The sequence below is a fragment of the Pleurodeles waltl genome, chromosome 8, assembly GCF_031143425.1.
Source record: "Pleurodeles waltl isolate 20211129_DDA chromosome 8, aPleWal1.hap1.20221129, whole genome shotgun sequence".
In the NCBI taxonomy this organism is placed as follows: Eukaryota; Metazoa; Chordata; class Amphibia; order Caudata; family Salamandridae; genus Pleurodeles; species Pleurodeles waltl.
This window is the reverse complement of record NC_090447.1, coordinates 1,390,112,450-1,390,127,055: the sequence shown is the minus strand read 5'-3', so window position 1 is coordinate 1,390,127,055 and position 14,606 is coordinate 1,390,112,450. Positions and strand designations below refer to the sequence as shown.

Genomic DNA, 14,606 nt, shown 5'->3' with positions numbered 1-14,606 from the left:
TGACAAAAGGATGTCTCACTTACGCCTCATGACTTCAGGTAGGCCTACAATCATGCCCTTCAAGGTCTTGTTGAACCTTTCAACTAGACCGTTGGATTGGGGGTTATAGGGTGTGGTGAACATATAAGTCACACCACACACATCCCACGTGGACTTCATGCACGCAGACATAAAGTTAGTACCTCTGTCAGACGCTATCTCTTTGGGTAACCCCACATGGGTAAAGATCCCCATCAGAGTTCTGTTCACCACAGGTGCAGTCACTGTCCTCAAAGGGATTGCATCTGGTTAGCGTGTGACATGGTCCACCAAGACCAGGATGCACCTGTTGCCTAGGGCTGTCTTGGCGTCCTGTGATGTTGATACCCACCCTTTTAAAGGGGATGCCAAAGATGGGGAGTGGGATCAGAGAAGCTTTTAGCATTTTTCCTAACTTCCCATTTGCCTGGCAGGTGGGACAGGACCCGCAGAATGTATCTGAGGCTTAGGATCACTACATAAGAGCTCATTCTCTCAGTAGATTAGGTGTTCCCCAGATGCTTCACCTGCTGCATCAGCTGAGGTCTGTCACCTCAAGGCCTCAAGAGTGGGACACTCTTTCTGCACTTTGCAGAATTCCTCCCCGGTGGGCCCACCCTCAACTTGCCAGCCTGCAAGCTCAGGTATGTCACCTAAGGTGGCAGTGTCCTCTTTGCTTGGCTCAAGGGCCTCTTCCTCAGGGACCCTATCAACCACCACAGTGGAAACTTCAGAGACCAGTTTCCTGCACCCTTGCCCCTCTCCTTGGCAGTTGTGTGGACCACTGTTCAAGGCTCCAGAAACCCTCGACTCCCCTCCTGGGCAGCCATGGACCATGTGGTCATACAGACCTACTCAGGCAATCTCATCATCTCCAAGTGAGATCTGAGCTCTACCTCCTTCCAGATAGTGTGCTCCAGGTCATTGGCTAACAGACAGTCTACTAGTGTGGCACGGCTCACAGCCAAATCCCTAACCACCCTGCCCCCCACAGGTTATAGCTCTCACGATTGATGGCATCTTGGTGGAATGTGTTCCGTAGTACCTGCTCTGCTGACAGCAGCTGACACTTGACATTTGTCATGCTGGCTCGCTTGTGTCATGCAGAGCCTCCACCTGTTGCCCATTAATGGTGACCTACTGCCTATACTTGAAAGGCTCTCTCACATTAAGCTCGCTTTGCTTCCCTCTCAAAGACTTCCCTGTCAGCCTCTATTTTTAATTTTGCTAACTGTAGCTGGAATTATTTCTTCTCTCCTTTCCTCTACGGTCAGGCTGTGACTTGAGACACGGATCCCTGCCCTCCAGGTAGCAAAAATCGAGAGTAGCCCCTCTCAGCTGCTGCAGGTAGCTCCTCGGAAGAGCCATTCACAGGCTCCCCCAACTCATCTCCCCCTCGAGTGCAGGAGTCTCCCCAGGACCTCAACGCCATTTGAAACTTCACCTTCTTGGTGGCTCCTCAGGCAGGTACCCCCATCCCTTTGTAGAAGCTTTTCAACTGGTTAACACTGTATTTGTCCAGCTTAGTCAGCTCAAACTCCATGGCTCCACTTGTAGAACCAGCCAGATACATGATGTAGAGGATGAATTAAAAGTGTGAAGCAGAGAAAAATTGCAAAGTGGTCTTTAAATGCGGGTAGGTAGTGTAAACGTAGCTATTATATGGCACTGCAGAAACGCAAGTCCTCACCACTGATCACCAATGTTTGAAATTGGGCCTCTAGTTGGCAGAGATATGCACCCTGTTTAACTAGGGACCACAATCCTAGTCAGGGGAAGTCACAACACTGCCTTAAATATCCTGTGCTCACCCTCTGGTAGCTTGGCAGGTAGGCTTAACTTGGAAGGCAATTTGTAAAGTTTGTGTGCAATTCTTTATACAGTAATACAGTTAAAACACCACAAAAAGTATCCCACACCAGTTTAGGAAAATAGCTAATATTCGCTCCTATATTGGAACTTTCATACATTCACATGCTTGAATCATTCCCAATTGTCGAGATGGGAGTCCCGAGTACCTTAGAAAAGTAGTGTCACCATAGACATAAACAAATATAGGCCTCATATCTTTCAGTTTAGTACCATATCAGAGTCATTATTTGAAAAAAGAACCAAACTTAAGAGATAACCAATCATGAGACACCACCCTGTAGAACCTTACTGAGAGAAGCCCAAGTCCCCTTAGATTTTCCACTGCGTGTTGTGCTAGAAAGTCTCCACTGAGCTTTGCTCTGTTTTTTCCTTCTTGGATAATTTCAAGAAAGAATTTCTGTTTTGTTGTACTGGGAAGGAATTTTTCCTTGGTTCCACGGATTACTTTTTTCAGTAAAGCTGAGACTGACTCGTTTCATCATGTCAGATAAGGAAAAGAAAAGCCTCTTTAGAGCTTGCAGTTCCTGTAGTAAAAATGACTTCACTTAGAAGACCCGCAGAAAGACTGCATTTATTGCCTTTATTTGCACCATTCTGTGAAAGATTGTAAGGTATGTTGTAACTTTTCGACTAAGACCTTAAAGGACAGGAAAGGAAGGCTGCTAATCTGGCTTCAGAAGCTCAAGAACAGGAAAGAGACAGTTTCTAATTCAGACATTGAGGACTCCTCTGTTACCTCAGCAAGGTCCTATAAGAGGGAAAGGTCATCCCATTCTAGATCTTCCTCAGAGCAGCCAAAGAAAGCCTTAAAAAAGAACTCCCATGGACCTTACAAGGGCGGTAGCCCTTTTAAATCTCCTCAAAAAGACATCCTCTACTAAAAAGGAGAGAAAACAACCTTCTACCTCCTCGAAAAAAGCCAGGAAATCATCTTCTCAGCAGGCTACACCACCTCCTCAGATAAGCCATTATTTCAAAAAAACTTCTTCAGCTCTGTCAACAGATCCATCGTCGATGGGTATTCCACCGTTGACAAGAACATCGGCGGCGGCGAAGACCACATATAAGGCGGCTTCAGTGTTGTCGACAGACACAGCAGTGTCCACCACCTCCTCCTCCTCCTCCTCATCTTTGACGCTGAAAATCTCCATCAAGCTGTTGTCAACAGTACCATCAGCAGCCCCACCATCAACACTAGTTACTTCTCCAACGACAGCAACAGTCGTCTACTTCTTGGTCGACAGCCATTAGGAAAAAGCTACCCCCTCCCCCATCAACATAATTTCTGACAGAAAAATATCAAGAACACCATAGGTTCATGCTATTAACACCAGGGCACACTTTGCTTAGTAAAGTGACTCCCCTGATTCCAATTCTGAACTAGCTAATTACCTTTAGTAACACCTTATCTGGTGGAGACATATTCTAGTTGCAGATTCCTTACCGACACACCCAACCTCCCCTGTCTAACTGATTTTTGGGCCAGGGACTCTCCCTTAAGTGCCTTAGTTATGACTCTACAACTATAATATGTCTCTACCAGATAAGGAGTTACCAAAGATGAGTAAATTGTTCTTTAGAAAATGTGTAGCTAACATTACTTTGGAAAGTGTACTTGAGCTGTGGCCCCTTTTTTTTTTTTTTTTTTATAGTATTTCTCCAGACTTCTAGCTCAAATAAAAACAATCATTCTTGTTGATTTCTATATTTTTTTTAAACATGCATCCCAAATGTTAGGCTTATTTTAAGTATGTGAGCATTAAAAAATAGCTCTGTTTTTAAAGTACTCACATTTTTTAACCTTTGTGTGCTTTCAGTAATTGTGATATGTGATTCCTTCCTAATTCCGGAACCTTCTTATGACCACCCCCAACCCCACTTCCATAACTAGTCTTTTGGTGTTTGGAGCCACTTGCACTTACTTATTTATTTGCATCCTTTTCAGGACTTGCCTGCAGGCAGTGCACATGCATTGTCGCTTGGCAACAATCCATTATACCTAAACAAAAAAAAAGGGAAAAAACTTTAAATAGGGGCTTTTTGCTCACCCATTACTTACCACTCGTTGACATCTTTATCACTTCATTTTTCTGCCTTCTAATCAGGCAGCGTGTGCAAGGCGTCACTTCCTGCACCATTTCTTTTTCTTTATGTGGAGCATAGACCAAATACAGATTGATTTATCTCATGGTCCATCTGCTCAATCTCCTCAAAAAGACATCCTCTACTAAAAAGGAGAGAAAACAACCTTCTACCTCCTCGAAAAAATCCAGGAAATCATCTTCTCAGCAGGCTACACCACCTTCTCAGATAAGCCATTATTTCAAAAAAACTTCTTCAGCTCTGTCAACAGATCCATCGTCGATGGGTATTCCACCGTTGACAAGAACATCGGCAGCGGCGAAGACCACATATACGGCGGCTTCAGTGTTGTCAACAGTCACAACCACCTCCTCCTCCTCCTCCTCCTCCTCTTCATCTTTGACGCTGAAAATCTCCATCAAGCTGTTGTCAACAGTACCATCAGCAGCTCCACCATCGACACTAGTTACTTCTCCAACGACAGCAACAGTTGTCTACTTCTTGGTCGACAGCCATTAGGAAAAAGCTACCCCCTCCCACATCAACATCATTTCTGACAGAAAAATATCAAGAACACCATAGGTTCATGCTATTAACACCAGGACACACTTTGCTTAGTAAAGTGACTCCCCTGATTCCAATCAAAACTATTAGAGGGACATGAATCAGACGATGAGGGACCATTTGGGATTGCTCATGGTCCCCCAGAACTACAAGTTAAGCATCAGGATTACGACGAAGGCTATGAGCAGGAATATGAGCCGCAAGAATATTATTCTTAATATTATCAGCAACAGGAGGTCATGGTTAGTCTTCCTGCCTCTTTAATTACAGACCTACAACTTATGATCTCGGACTCCTGGAAGCGGTTTCCTCCTACAACTGCTCCTACAGTCTCTCCACCTTCCATAACTCAGCCGTCCACACCAGCACAAAGGCCTAGGTCATTGCCTACTTCGGCAAGACGTACACCACAGACAGATCTTTTGCACAAACCAGATACCTCTTACGAAGAAAGGAAGGAGAGAGCTAAGACACCCATTCGGATTTGGATAAGTACCTCACCCCCACTCCATCATCTCCATCACCCACCCCTATAGACTCCCCACCAGAAGGCATTGGGGGATTCCACAATTTACTGGAAAGGGCAGCTAATAGGTCCACACTCCCCATGCCAACTAAACAGATGGACTGATTTTTATAAGATTTCAAGGAACCGTTTCAAAAGAGTGTACAGGCCATGCCCATTGTGAATTACATCTGGGAAGAGGGCTTAAAAATAATTGAAAAATCCAGCTACGGTAACAGCTGTTCTCCCGCTATTAGACAAGAAACATAAAGCCATGGAAGTTGCCCTAGCTTGTTTAACTGGCCATCCAAAACCTGATTCAGTGATAACACAGGCAGCGTTTAACCTTTCTTTGGCCCAGCAGGGCTCTGCTATTAGCACTCTCAAAGGTTATTTGTCTGCTATTTTTGCTTTTTGGAGGTTGCCTGATCAACCTTCTTTGTTTAACTTTCCTATTGTTAATAGGTTTCTTAAAGGCCCTACACATCTCTTTCCTCCATCCCCATTCATTGTGCCCCAATAGGATGTGAATTTGGTTTTGTCCCTTCTGATGTGCGCTCCTTTTGAGCCTCTCCACAATTGTCCTCTCAGGGTTATCACTTTGAAAACAGTCTTCCTTGTGGCCGTTACATCTGCCCACAGGGTGAGTGAGCTGTAGGCATTGCCATCTAAGCCACCATACCTTTCCATCAATCCTGACAAAGTGGTGCTTCACACTAGGGACTCCTTTCTGCCAAAAGTGGTTGGCCCATTTCATGTAGGCCCATCCCTCACCTTGCCTACTTCTTATGCAGTCCCACGTCCTTCTAAGGAAGAGGAGAAACTCTACCACCTGGACCCAAAAAGAGCGTTGGTGTTCTACCTTGATCGTACAAAAGAATCCTAGGTGGATGAGCAACTCTTTGTTGGTTATGTGGGTGTGAAGAAAGGTTGGGCAGTGCAGAAGTGGACCATCTCCTGATGGGTTGTGCTCTGCATTGAAATCTGCTACACAGTGGCCATACATTTACCAAACACTACTGGCTTGACAGGTCCATTTAGTCCTGCACAACTCTCTAGAATGATCTTGGTTCACAGACTCACCTCCAGGGATGGTATTGCTTTGGTATCTATTCACAGGTAAGGAATCTGTCACTAGGTGTCTATCAGATGAACTAGCTACTTACCTTTTGGTAACACCTTATCTGGTGGAGACATATTCTAGTTGCAGATTCCTTACCGACACACCCAACCTCCCCTGTCTGCTAACTGATTTTTGGGCCAGGGGCTCTCCCTTAAGTGCCTTAGTTATGACTCTACAACTATAATATGTCTCTACCAGATAAGGAGTTACCAAAGATGAGTAAATTGTTCTTTAGAAAATATGTAGCTAACATTACTTTGGAAAGTGTACTTGAGCTGTGGCACTTTTTAAAAAAAAATATTTTTTTAAAGTATTTCCCCAGACTTCTAGCTTAATTAAAAGCAATCATTCTTGTTGATTTCTATATTTTTTTTAAACATGCATCCCAAATGTTAGGCTTATTTTAAGTATGTGAGCATTAAAAAATAGCTCTATTTTTAAAGTACTCACATTTTTTTAACCTTTGTGTGCTTTCAGTAATTGTGATATGTGACTCCTCCCAAATTCCGGAACCTTCTTATGACCACCCCCAACCATACTTCCATAACTAGTCTTTTGGTGTTTGGAGCCACTTGCACTTACTTATTTATTTGCATCCTTTTCAGGACTTGCCTGCAGGCAGTGCACATGCATTGTCGCTTGGCAACAATCCATTATGCCTAAAGAAAAAAAAAAGGAAAAAAACTCTAAATAGGGGCTTTTTGCTCACCCATTACTTACCACTCGTTGACATCTTTATCACTTCATTTTTCTGCCTTCTAATCAGGCAGCGTGTACAAGGCGTCACTTCTTGCATCATTTCTTTTTCTTTATGTGGAGCATAGACCAAATACAGATTGATTTATCTTGTGGTCCATCTGCCTCTCACACTGTGGTTGAAGTACTATTTCTTCTTTTTTGGCATCTTTATTTAGCTCAAACTCTACCTGATTCGGAGGTATTGGAGCACTTTACATGAGGACCAATGACATTACACAAGTTCAAAATCAGTTTTTTTTTATGCAGAGAAGAGTAAGTGATTTGGCCAGTATCATAGGATTATCTGATGCCAAGACTCGAACCTTGTTCCCACGTTCAGGAGTTGGCACCTCTGGCTGTAGCACCACATCCTTCTTTCCCCCCTCCCACCCATTCCTTCTTCATTTGGCTTCTTAGGAGTGCATCAGGTTAGGAAACAGGTATTGTCAAAGACAATAGATCAGGTCTCACCAATGCGATCTCTATTAGCTTTGTCAGTGTGTTTTTAGTCATGTTGTACAGCTGCCCACCTACTGTGCCAAATGGCTGAAACTGTAAAAAAAAATCCTATGACTTAGTGGCCATGCCATTGCTTTTTTCTACTTTGAGGCTCCACAGCAGCCACGTAGCTGTAGAATATGGCTAAAACAAATATTGACAAAGCCAATAAAGCTCCCATGTGCATGACCCTTTTGGTTTTCTTAATGCTTGTGTCCCATAGATTGAAAATTCTAAAGGTAGCCAGGGTATGGTTTCCCCTGGACAGAACCAGGAAAATAGACAAAAGGTTGCATGTTTGAGAAAAATATATTTTGAAAAATAAGCTCTGTGCAAGAAAGTGTACGCTTTTTATTTTGCTTCTAAAAATGGCATCATCAAAAGATATGCTTTGCTTTGATCCTACTCTTTCCAGCTTTCAGGCTTTACCACAATCTTTTCCTTTTTTTAAGCTGTATGTGATGTATTCCTTTTTTTGTGGTGTATTTTTACTTGCAGTTTTACAGTTGAAGCAAACGTCCACCCAGAAAGCTATGCATTCCGAAAAATTTGCCAAAATTTGTAATTCATCAAGGGTTAAATTGTGTAGATCAGTCATGGTTTTGTCGAGGAAACTAATTAACGAAATAAAAAAAATCGAAAAAATAGTAATAGATTGCAGGAGGCTAGCTCAGTTTATGGTGTACACCTATGGTGTGGCACCCTATACTGAGTCCGGGCAATCCTTAGTGATAGTGTTTGGGTGTCCAGATAGCAAAAGCTCTCTAGGGGTAGCTGTGGTGAGAAGCTAAAGCTTATCTAGGAGGAGTGTAAAGCATCTCCAATACCACGATAGTCAGTCAGTGACTAATCACAAGAAGGAACCACCCTATTTGTTGAAAAAATAAAGGTTTCGTTATTACAATGCTAAAGTTACTCTAAAATTGGTTTATCTAAACCTGGAGATATCAACACACAAAAATATACACTTAGTAATAATCAGGAAAAGCATACAACTACATGGGGCCCTATGGGGGAGCAAACCATATACTATGAAAGTGGTATAAGAATGGAGGTGCCCAACCAAGGTAAGTGTGTTAGGGTCCCAGGGGGTGGGGTAGTAGGAAATTACCAGAGGCAAGTATTAGAATCCCACAGGTGCCCGGGTGCAAAACTGTTATTGAGCCGGGTGTCCCAGGGGCTAACACAGGACCATACTGTTTGGATTTTTATGGATTCAGGGCCCATCCCAGTAGAACCCAAGGAAACCAGTCACCACAAAGAACATTGGAGAGTGCCCCCACCTGTGGATACCCAGAAGACCGGAGTACCTACAACATGGAGCCCAGGTGCATAGGGGTGGAGTGGCATTGGAAACCCTTGTTGGAGTCAGTGGACACCTCGGTTGTACACTGCTGTTGCAACCTGTGGACCAATTCATTGGAACTCAAAGGTGGATTCCAGACAAGAGGAACCTTAAAAAGAAGGGGACAGTATCCAGACCACTAGGAGATGTCCAGGAGGTGCAGGTAGGCAATGCCCACCGTCGCAGGAACTGCAAAGGGGGAGCTGAATCTAGAGTTGCAGAGTACTGGAGGCTGGGGCTTTTTGGAGCTCAAAGATCTTCTTGGTTGAAGAGCCAACAAGCCTTGGCAAGAGCAGCAGTCGCGGTGCTCAGGGTTTCGGTCCAGTGGCAGCAGCAAGGGTCCACCAGCACCCAAGTTGGTCAGAAGGCAAGTTGGACCCAGAGAGGACCACAGAACCAACTCCTGTGAGCAGAGCCTTTATGTTGTCTGTGGGACAGCAGGATCCACCAGCCGGTCATCATTTTCTTGAGGTGCCTGCAGATGCAGGAGAGTGACTCCTTCTCTTCAAGGGAGATTCCTTATTGCTTCTTGGATGCAGGCAGAATCCTTGTGACCCTGGAGGATGCACAGCCATAGATGCTGCAGAAATCTTGCAGGAGCTGGAGAAACAAAATTGCAGTGGGAGCTTTCTCAAACGGATAGTCTTGTTTCAGTTCCAAAAGCAGACCAGTAGTGGTTCCGGAGGCCAGGAGCAGAAGGTGTGGTGCAGAGAGTTTCTTGAAAAGTCTTGCTCGGCGAATCTGGGGATCCACCTGTGGGGTCGCCCTTAAATAACCCTAAAAGAGGGTTGGTCACTCTCTGAAGTGACCCACCTATCACAGGGTGTCAGGGACGTTATTTCCCTTGGCTAACCAGTCAGATGCTTCCAGGGGCCTCTGCACGTGTTATTTTCAAGATTGGAAAAATAACTGGCCACCTGACAGTGCTCTGTGCCCCTCCTTAGGGGAGGAGCTGGACAGGAGGGTGGTCACTCCCCTGTCATTGTGTGGTTTTGCGCCCGAGCAGGAACCGGGAGTTCCTGAACTGGTGCAAACCCGATTATGCAAGGAGGACACCAAATGTGCCCTTCAAAGCAGTCTGGTGGTGCTCAGAGGCCAACCCACCCCAGCCCAAAGACACCTGTTTCAAAGGGAGAGGTGATTGCACCTCTCCCTTGTAGGAACTCCTTTGTTCTGCCTTCCTCTACATAAGCTGTGTTCATCAGCAGGAGGGCAAAACAGTGTTTGTGGTTGGTAGCAGCGAGGGTTGACAGCCAGAAGACGTAAGGCTGGACAGCCAGAACTTGGGGATTCTCTAAGTAATCCCCAGTGTGAAGGGGCTCAAACATCTACCACTGGAATCATTATAGTTGCATGATTCCAACATGTTTGATACCAAATATGCCTAAGTTTGGAGCAGCCATTATGTAGTTGGACCACTCGTGTTGACCAGTGTCCACTACATACTGTAAGATTGCTTCCCTGCACTTACAAAGCCCAGAGAATGGAGGCTGGGGTTTGTAGGGATACCCTGCTCGTGCAGGGGTACCCTCACACTTACGGACATGTGCCCTGCACAATACATGCTGCAGCCCATGGAGGTCCCGTGGTGTACCAATGCCCTGCGTACCTAAGTACCATATTTTAGGGACTGGAATGGCTGCCCCAGTATGCCAATTGTAGGTGGTAAGTTTACCAGCAACCACATTTAGAAGAGAGAGCACAGACACTGGGGTCCTGATTAGCAGGATCCCAGCGCACTATAGTTACACCAGGTATAAAAAATGGAGAGGTACGACAACCCAGAACCCAGCTTACTACATAGGTGACAACATTTTTTATGTAAGTTTGTGCCCCAATGGCTGGTTTATAAAGTAAAATAATGTTATGTCCGTTCAACTCCTATGAATGCTGCCCCACATGTGGGTTCTTAGCGAAAGGACTGTAGTTGGTTTGAATGTTGCTCATGTCAAGTCAGTAGAGGGAAACACTTTCTTTATCTTAGAAACCTTTCTTATCAGTAATACTTCCTGAGATGCATCATAATAAGTGATAGCACATCTTTCCATGATACTTGCATCAGATTAGGTTAAAACATTACATCCGCTACTTCCCTAGACCTTTAGTTCCCATAGACTTGCTTTTGCTAAAAGAGGTGATTTCCTGCCACTCACCTGTCCCGCATCGCTCCTTGGTGCTGGAGATCAGGACTGCTAGATCTGAAGAAGAGGTACTGGTATGTGAAAGGAAAGGAACAATGTAAGTAATTAAAACTATGTTCCATATGGATTGCGTAGCCTCACAATTGTACCTGCTTTCAGAAATAGGAACCACTTTGATTGTACAGAGGTAAGATAAGGACCAAGAGGAGCAAATCCTAAATAGTATTTGGAATGTCTAACCGTTTCACAAATGAGAGAGGTCGAAGAAAGCGTGTGCCCAATACAAAAGCTAAGGTGTACTTGGTTTTAGTTTATACTTTGTTTCATTTGAGATTTCTCTGTTGTGAACAGCAGCAGTCTATATGCTTTTCCACCGAAAAAATCAATGTAACTGTTTGAAACAAGTTACACGTTTTGTTAGTTATGCATGTTTTCTCACAGATTAGGTTTCATTTTTCAGATGTAAGCTATTTTTCACTCCTCAACATTGTTCTTGAAACAACGGCTAACACTTTGATGAACCTTTGCTTCCTAGATTGCCTTCTTATTTAGCAAATGGTTCTCATCTTCCTATTTCTTTATACCAATGGGCCTGTGTGGAACACTCGCTGACACATTTATGCATTTTCTTCATTGGCAGATTGTTCTCCCTGCACTGCTGATCAGTGCACTGCTTCATTTGCCCAAGGGTTGACAAGCAGCCCAAAGAGCCTTCCAGTTTCTCTACCTTTACATCCACCTCGAAGGCACAAATTAATACCAGAAAACCAGGAGTCACAACCTCCTACACAGAAGCACCGAAGCCAAATTCAGCAGATAATTGACAAATACACAAAGGATTTGGAGGAGTCATTTGAAAGAAATATTCCTTTCCAAGGTAAGATGCGAAGTTGTTTTAAAAAGCATTATGAATGGTCTTTTATGAATAGAACATGACTTAACCATGATTACTATGACATTTAATGGGAAGGAGTTAATCTCCTGTCAGTCTTACTACCAGTGAGGATGGAGGAGGGTGGGTGGGGGTCGGGTAATTTAGGGTTGGGGTGTGCATGGGGTATAGGGGTGGAGTCATATTCATTACTTTCTCACCCTCCTTCACAACACCCACTCATTCATCCTGTCAAACAGCATATATTTTGCTCTACCTTCCATGTTGGAAGAACATAGCAACTTCGGCGTGGCAGTTTATGATGCACATACATAAGGGAGGAGCTCAGTCATGCTGAGTGATTCTGACTCTGACTCGGGCTCCATAATATTTGAAATGACAGTGTTCTTTTATTGAAGCCATAGACTGTCAATTCACCAAAATGCCAGGGGTAGCGGAAGTGACACCACATGCCATTTCATCTTTACTTTCACACACATGCTTACACAAACACACATACACACACACACACACTCTTTTACATAAGCAAACTCTCACGCAAGCATGCACACAACATACACTAAAAAATGTGTTTTTATTTACCTCAGCTACCAAGGAGGGTCATATTCAAGCTAACTACGCCATTTTTTATTACACAGATAGTGAATATACTATTCACTATTAGTGTTATAAAAAAAAACTAATGGAAAACAAGGAAGCGAATCCCCAAGCAACGTCCATAGGACGAGCTGTCCCTGTGTTCCTGACTCTGATTTTGCCATCTCTGAGGCCAGGGGTCGCAGAGGCAGTGCCAGGGTTTGCAAGGGGCAAGCGTGGGGTTCCAGCTCTGACCCCTAAATGATGTCAATGATTGAAGCTAGTTCCCACACGACCAGCCACACAGACTATTCCCAGCCCTTTGAAAAAGAGAGACAGCAAAGAAATCACCTTAAAAGTAATTTCATTTTTTGGTTTAAGTATTTTTTAAACATTTTTACTTAATTAAATATAAAGCTGAGTTTCCAAACATTACACAAGCCTAGTACTCACAGCATATCTTGTCTTGTTTGACTTGAGACATATATATTGTGGATTCATCCATGCATATCTATCATGACTCTTCAGTACTACCCCAGAGCGCAACCCCATACCTCATAACAACCTAGGTTCACCTTACACACCCTTGAGAACAGTAGTTGATTCTGCACATCCCTTGAACTACACCCAACACAATTGACCTCCTTTGCATCTCATTTCACACAAAGATATATACGCCCCACATGTTACAAGAAGCAAAAGCCTAAATGGCCACACTATCATTCAGAGACTGCCAAGGCTCAGTAAAGGTTGTCCTTTGCCCATTTAAGTAATGGGATATCTCCATCTCAACGATAGTCCAAATTTTGTACTGCCTTTCATTAAAACTCATGGTTCAGTTTATTTCCATGCTGCAGATACTAAAAGCTTTTCTGCCTACAATCGGTGTCCTGTAGGATTCTATCACCTTTGTTTCCCTGATCTGCAGGATCACATGGCTAATATCCAGAACCCCCACAATGCTCTTCATTAGACAAAGGACCTCCTTCCAGAATATCTTTAATGTCGAACATTCCCACCATCTATGTAGGGTTGTCTCGGTATCAGCCCCACATCTCACTAGCAAATGCCCGATGACATGGGTATGTAGCTTTTCATTTTTGTGGTTTTTAGTACCACATTGTTCTTTGTTGAATACTCCTAGTCCTGCATTGTCACTTCAACAAATCCACTCACACTTTTATGTCTAATTGCCTGCTTAGAGCTTGTTCCATAACAATGTGTGTTCATCATCCATCCTGGAATGATTTATTATAAATCCATGATATTGCCTTTTTTGTGCAAGTACTCTGCTTCACAAACTTTACACTGCCTCAAAGAATGCTTGTCCAAACATTAGACGGGCTTCTTCTGATAAGTTCCTGATCTCCTTGTACTTTTGCTGACTCCACAAAGGTAAATTCCCATAGCCATCAGAAAAGCCTTGGTGACAATAGAAAAATAGGAGACACCTCTTCTCACTCTCACTCCTTCTCCTTCAGATGAGAATTCATCTAGCAGATAGTGTGCAATCTTCTCCTGTTCCTATCAGCTCTCTGCGTAGAGAGTGGTTGCATTAGTCCTAAATGTGACTCCAACTGTGACTTGTTAACCCTTCGTAAGACAGTCAAGAGACATTCACCTCCTGTTTACCACACTGAGACACATATCCTGCCTCAGCTAAGCACCGGATGGCAAAAAATGCTTCAGAAATTCAAAATGTTAGATATGAGCCTTTCTGAAAATCCTCTCTGCCATCCCAGCTCTCCTCCATGACTGTTTCATTTCATCATCAGAATATCAAAAGCTTAATTCCATCCACCCCCACCTGGACACATCTTATCCAACCTCCTACTAGTGAAAGGTTTCACTTCATCTGAAGTACTGATCCCTTGAAAAAAGGCTAGTTTTGTGTGTCTCCATGGCAAAGCAGATGTGACTGCAAACATCCAGGGAATGATTTAAAGAGCTGCAGGAGGTTATCTCCCTTCCTGGAGAAGTACGTTTTTGTCTCCAGTTAATTGTGAGCCCAGGGGGCTTTAAATGCAGGAAAGGGGTGTGAAGGGTACTACTGCACACTACTTACTTAAAACAGTAAACAGACAGATATAAGTCACCTTTGTAGTGCATAAAATAAAAAACAAAAACAGAATGACTACTGGTTTTTATATGCCTTCATCTTTAATGACTCACAAATTAAATCTACAGTAATTTACTAACTGGTGCTACTGAAAGTAGTTATTAAGCTGAAAGTGACACTTTTTGGAAGTCTG

The 14,606-nt window shown here is 43.6% G+C and overlaps 1 protein-coding gene across 3 annotated transcripts in view; it reads left to right on the top strand.

Moving 5' to 3' along the window:
• Positions 1-14,606, top strand: part of CEP295 (centrosomal protein 295) — a 541,368-nt gene that overhangs the window by 351,320 nt on the left and 175,442 nt on the right. For all 3 annotated transcript variants that reach the window (XM_069202438.1, XM_069202439.1, XM_069202440.1), the window contains one exon: positions 11,527-11,763. In XM_069202438.1, the coding sequence (XP_069058539.1) occupies positions 11,527-11,763 (237 nt within the window). The remainder of the gene's footprint in view (positions 1-11,526; positions 11,764-14,606) is intronic.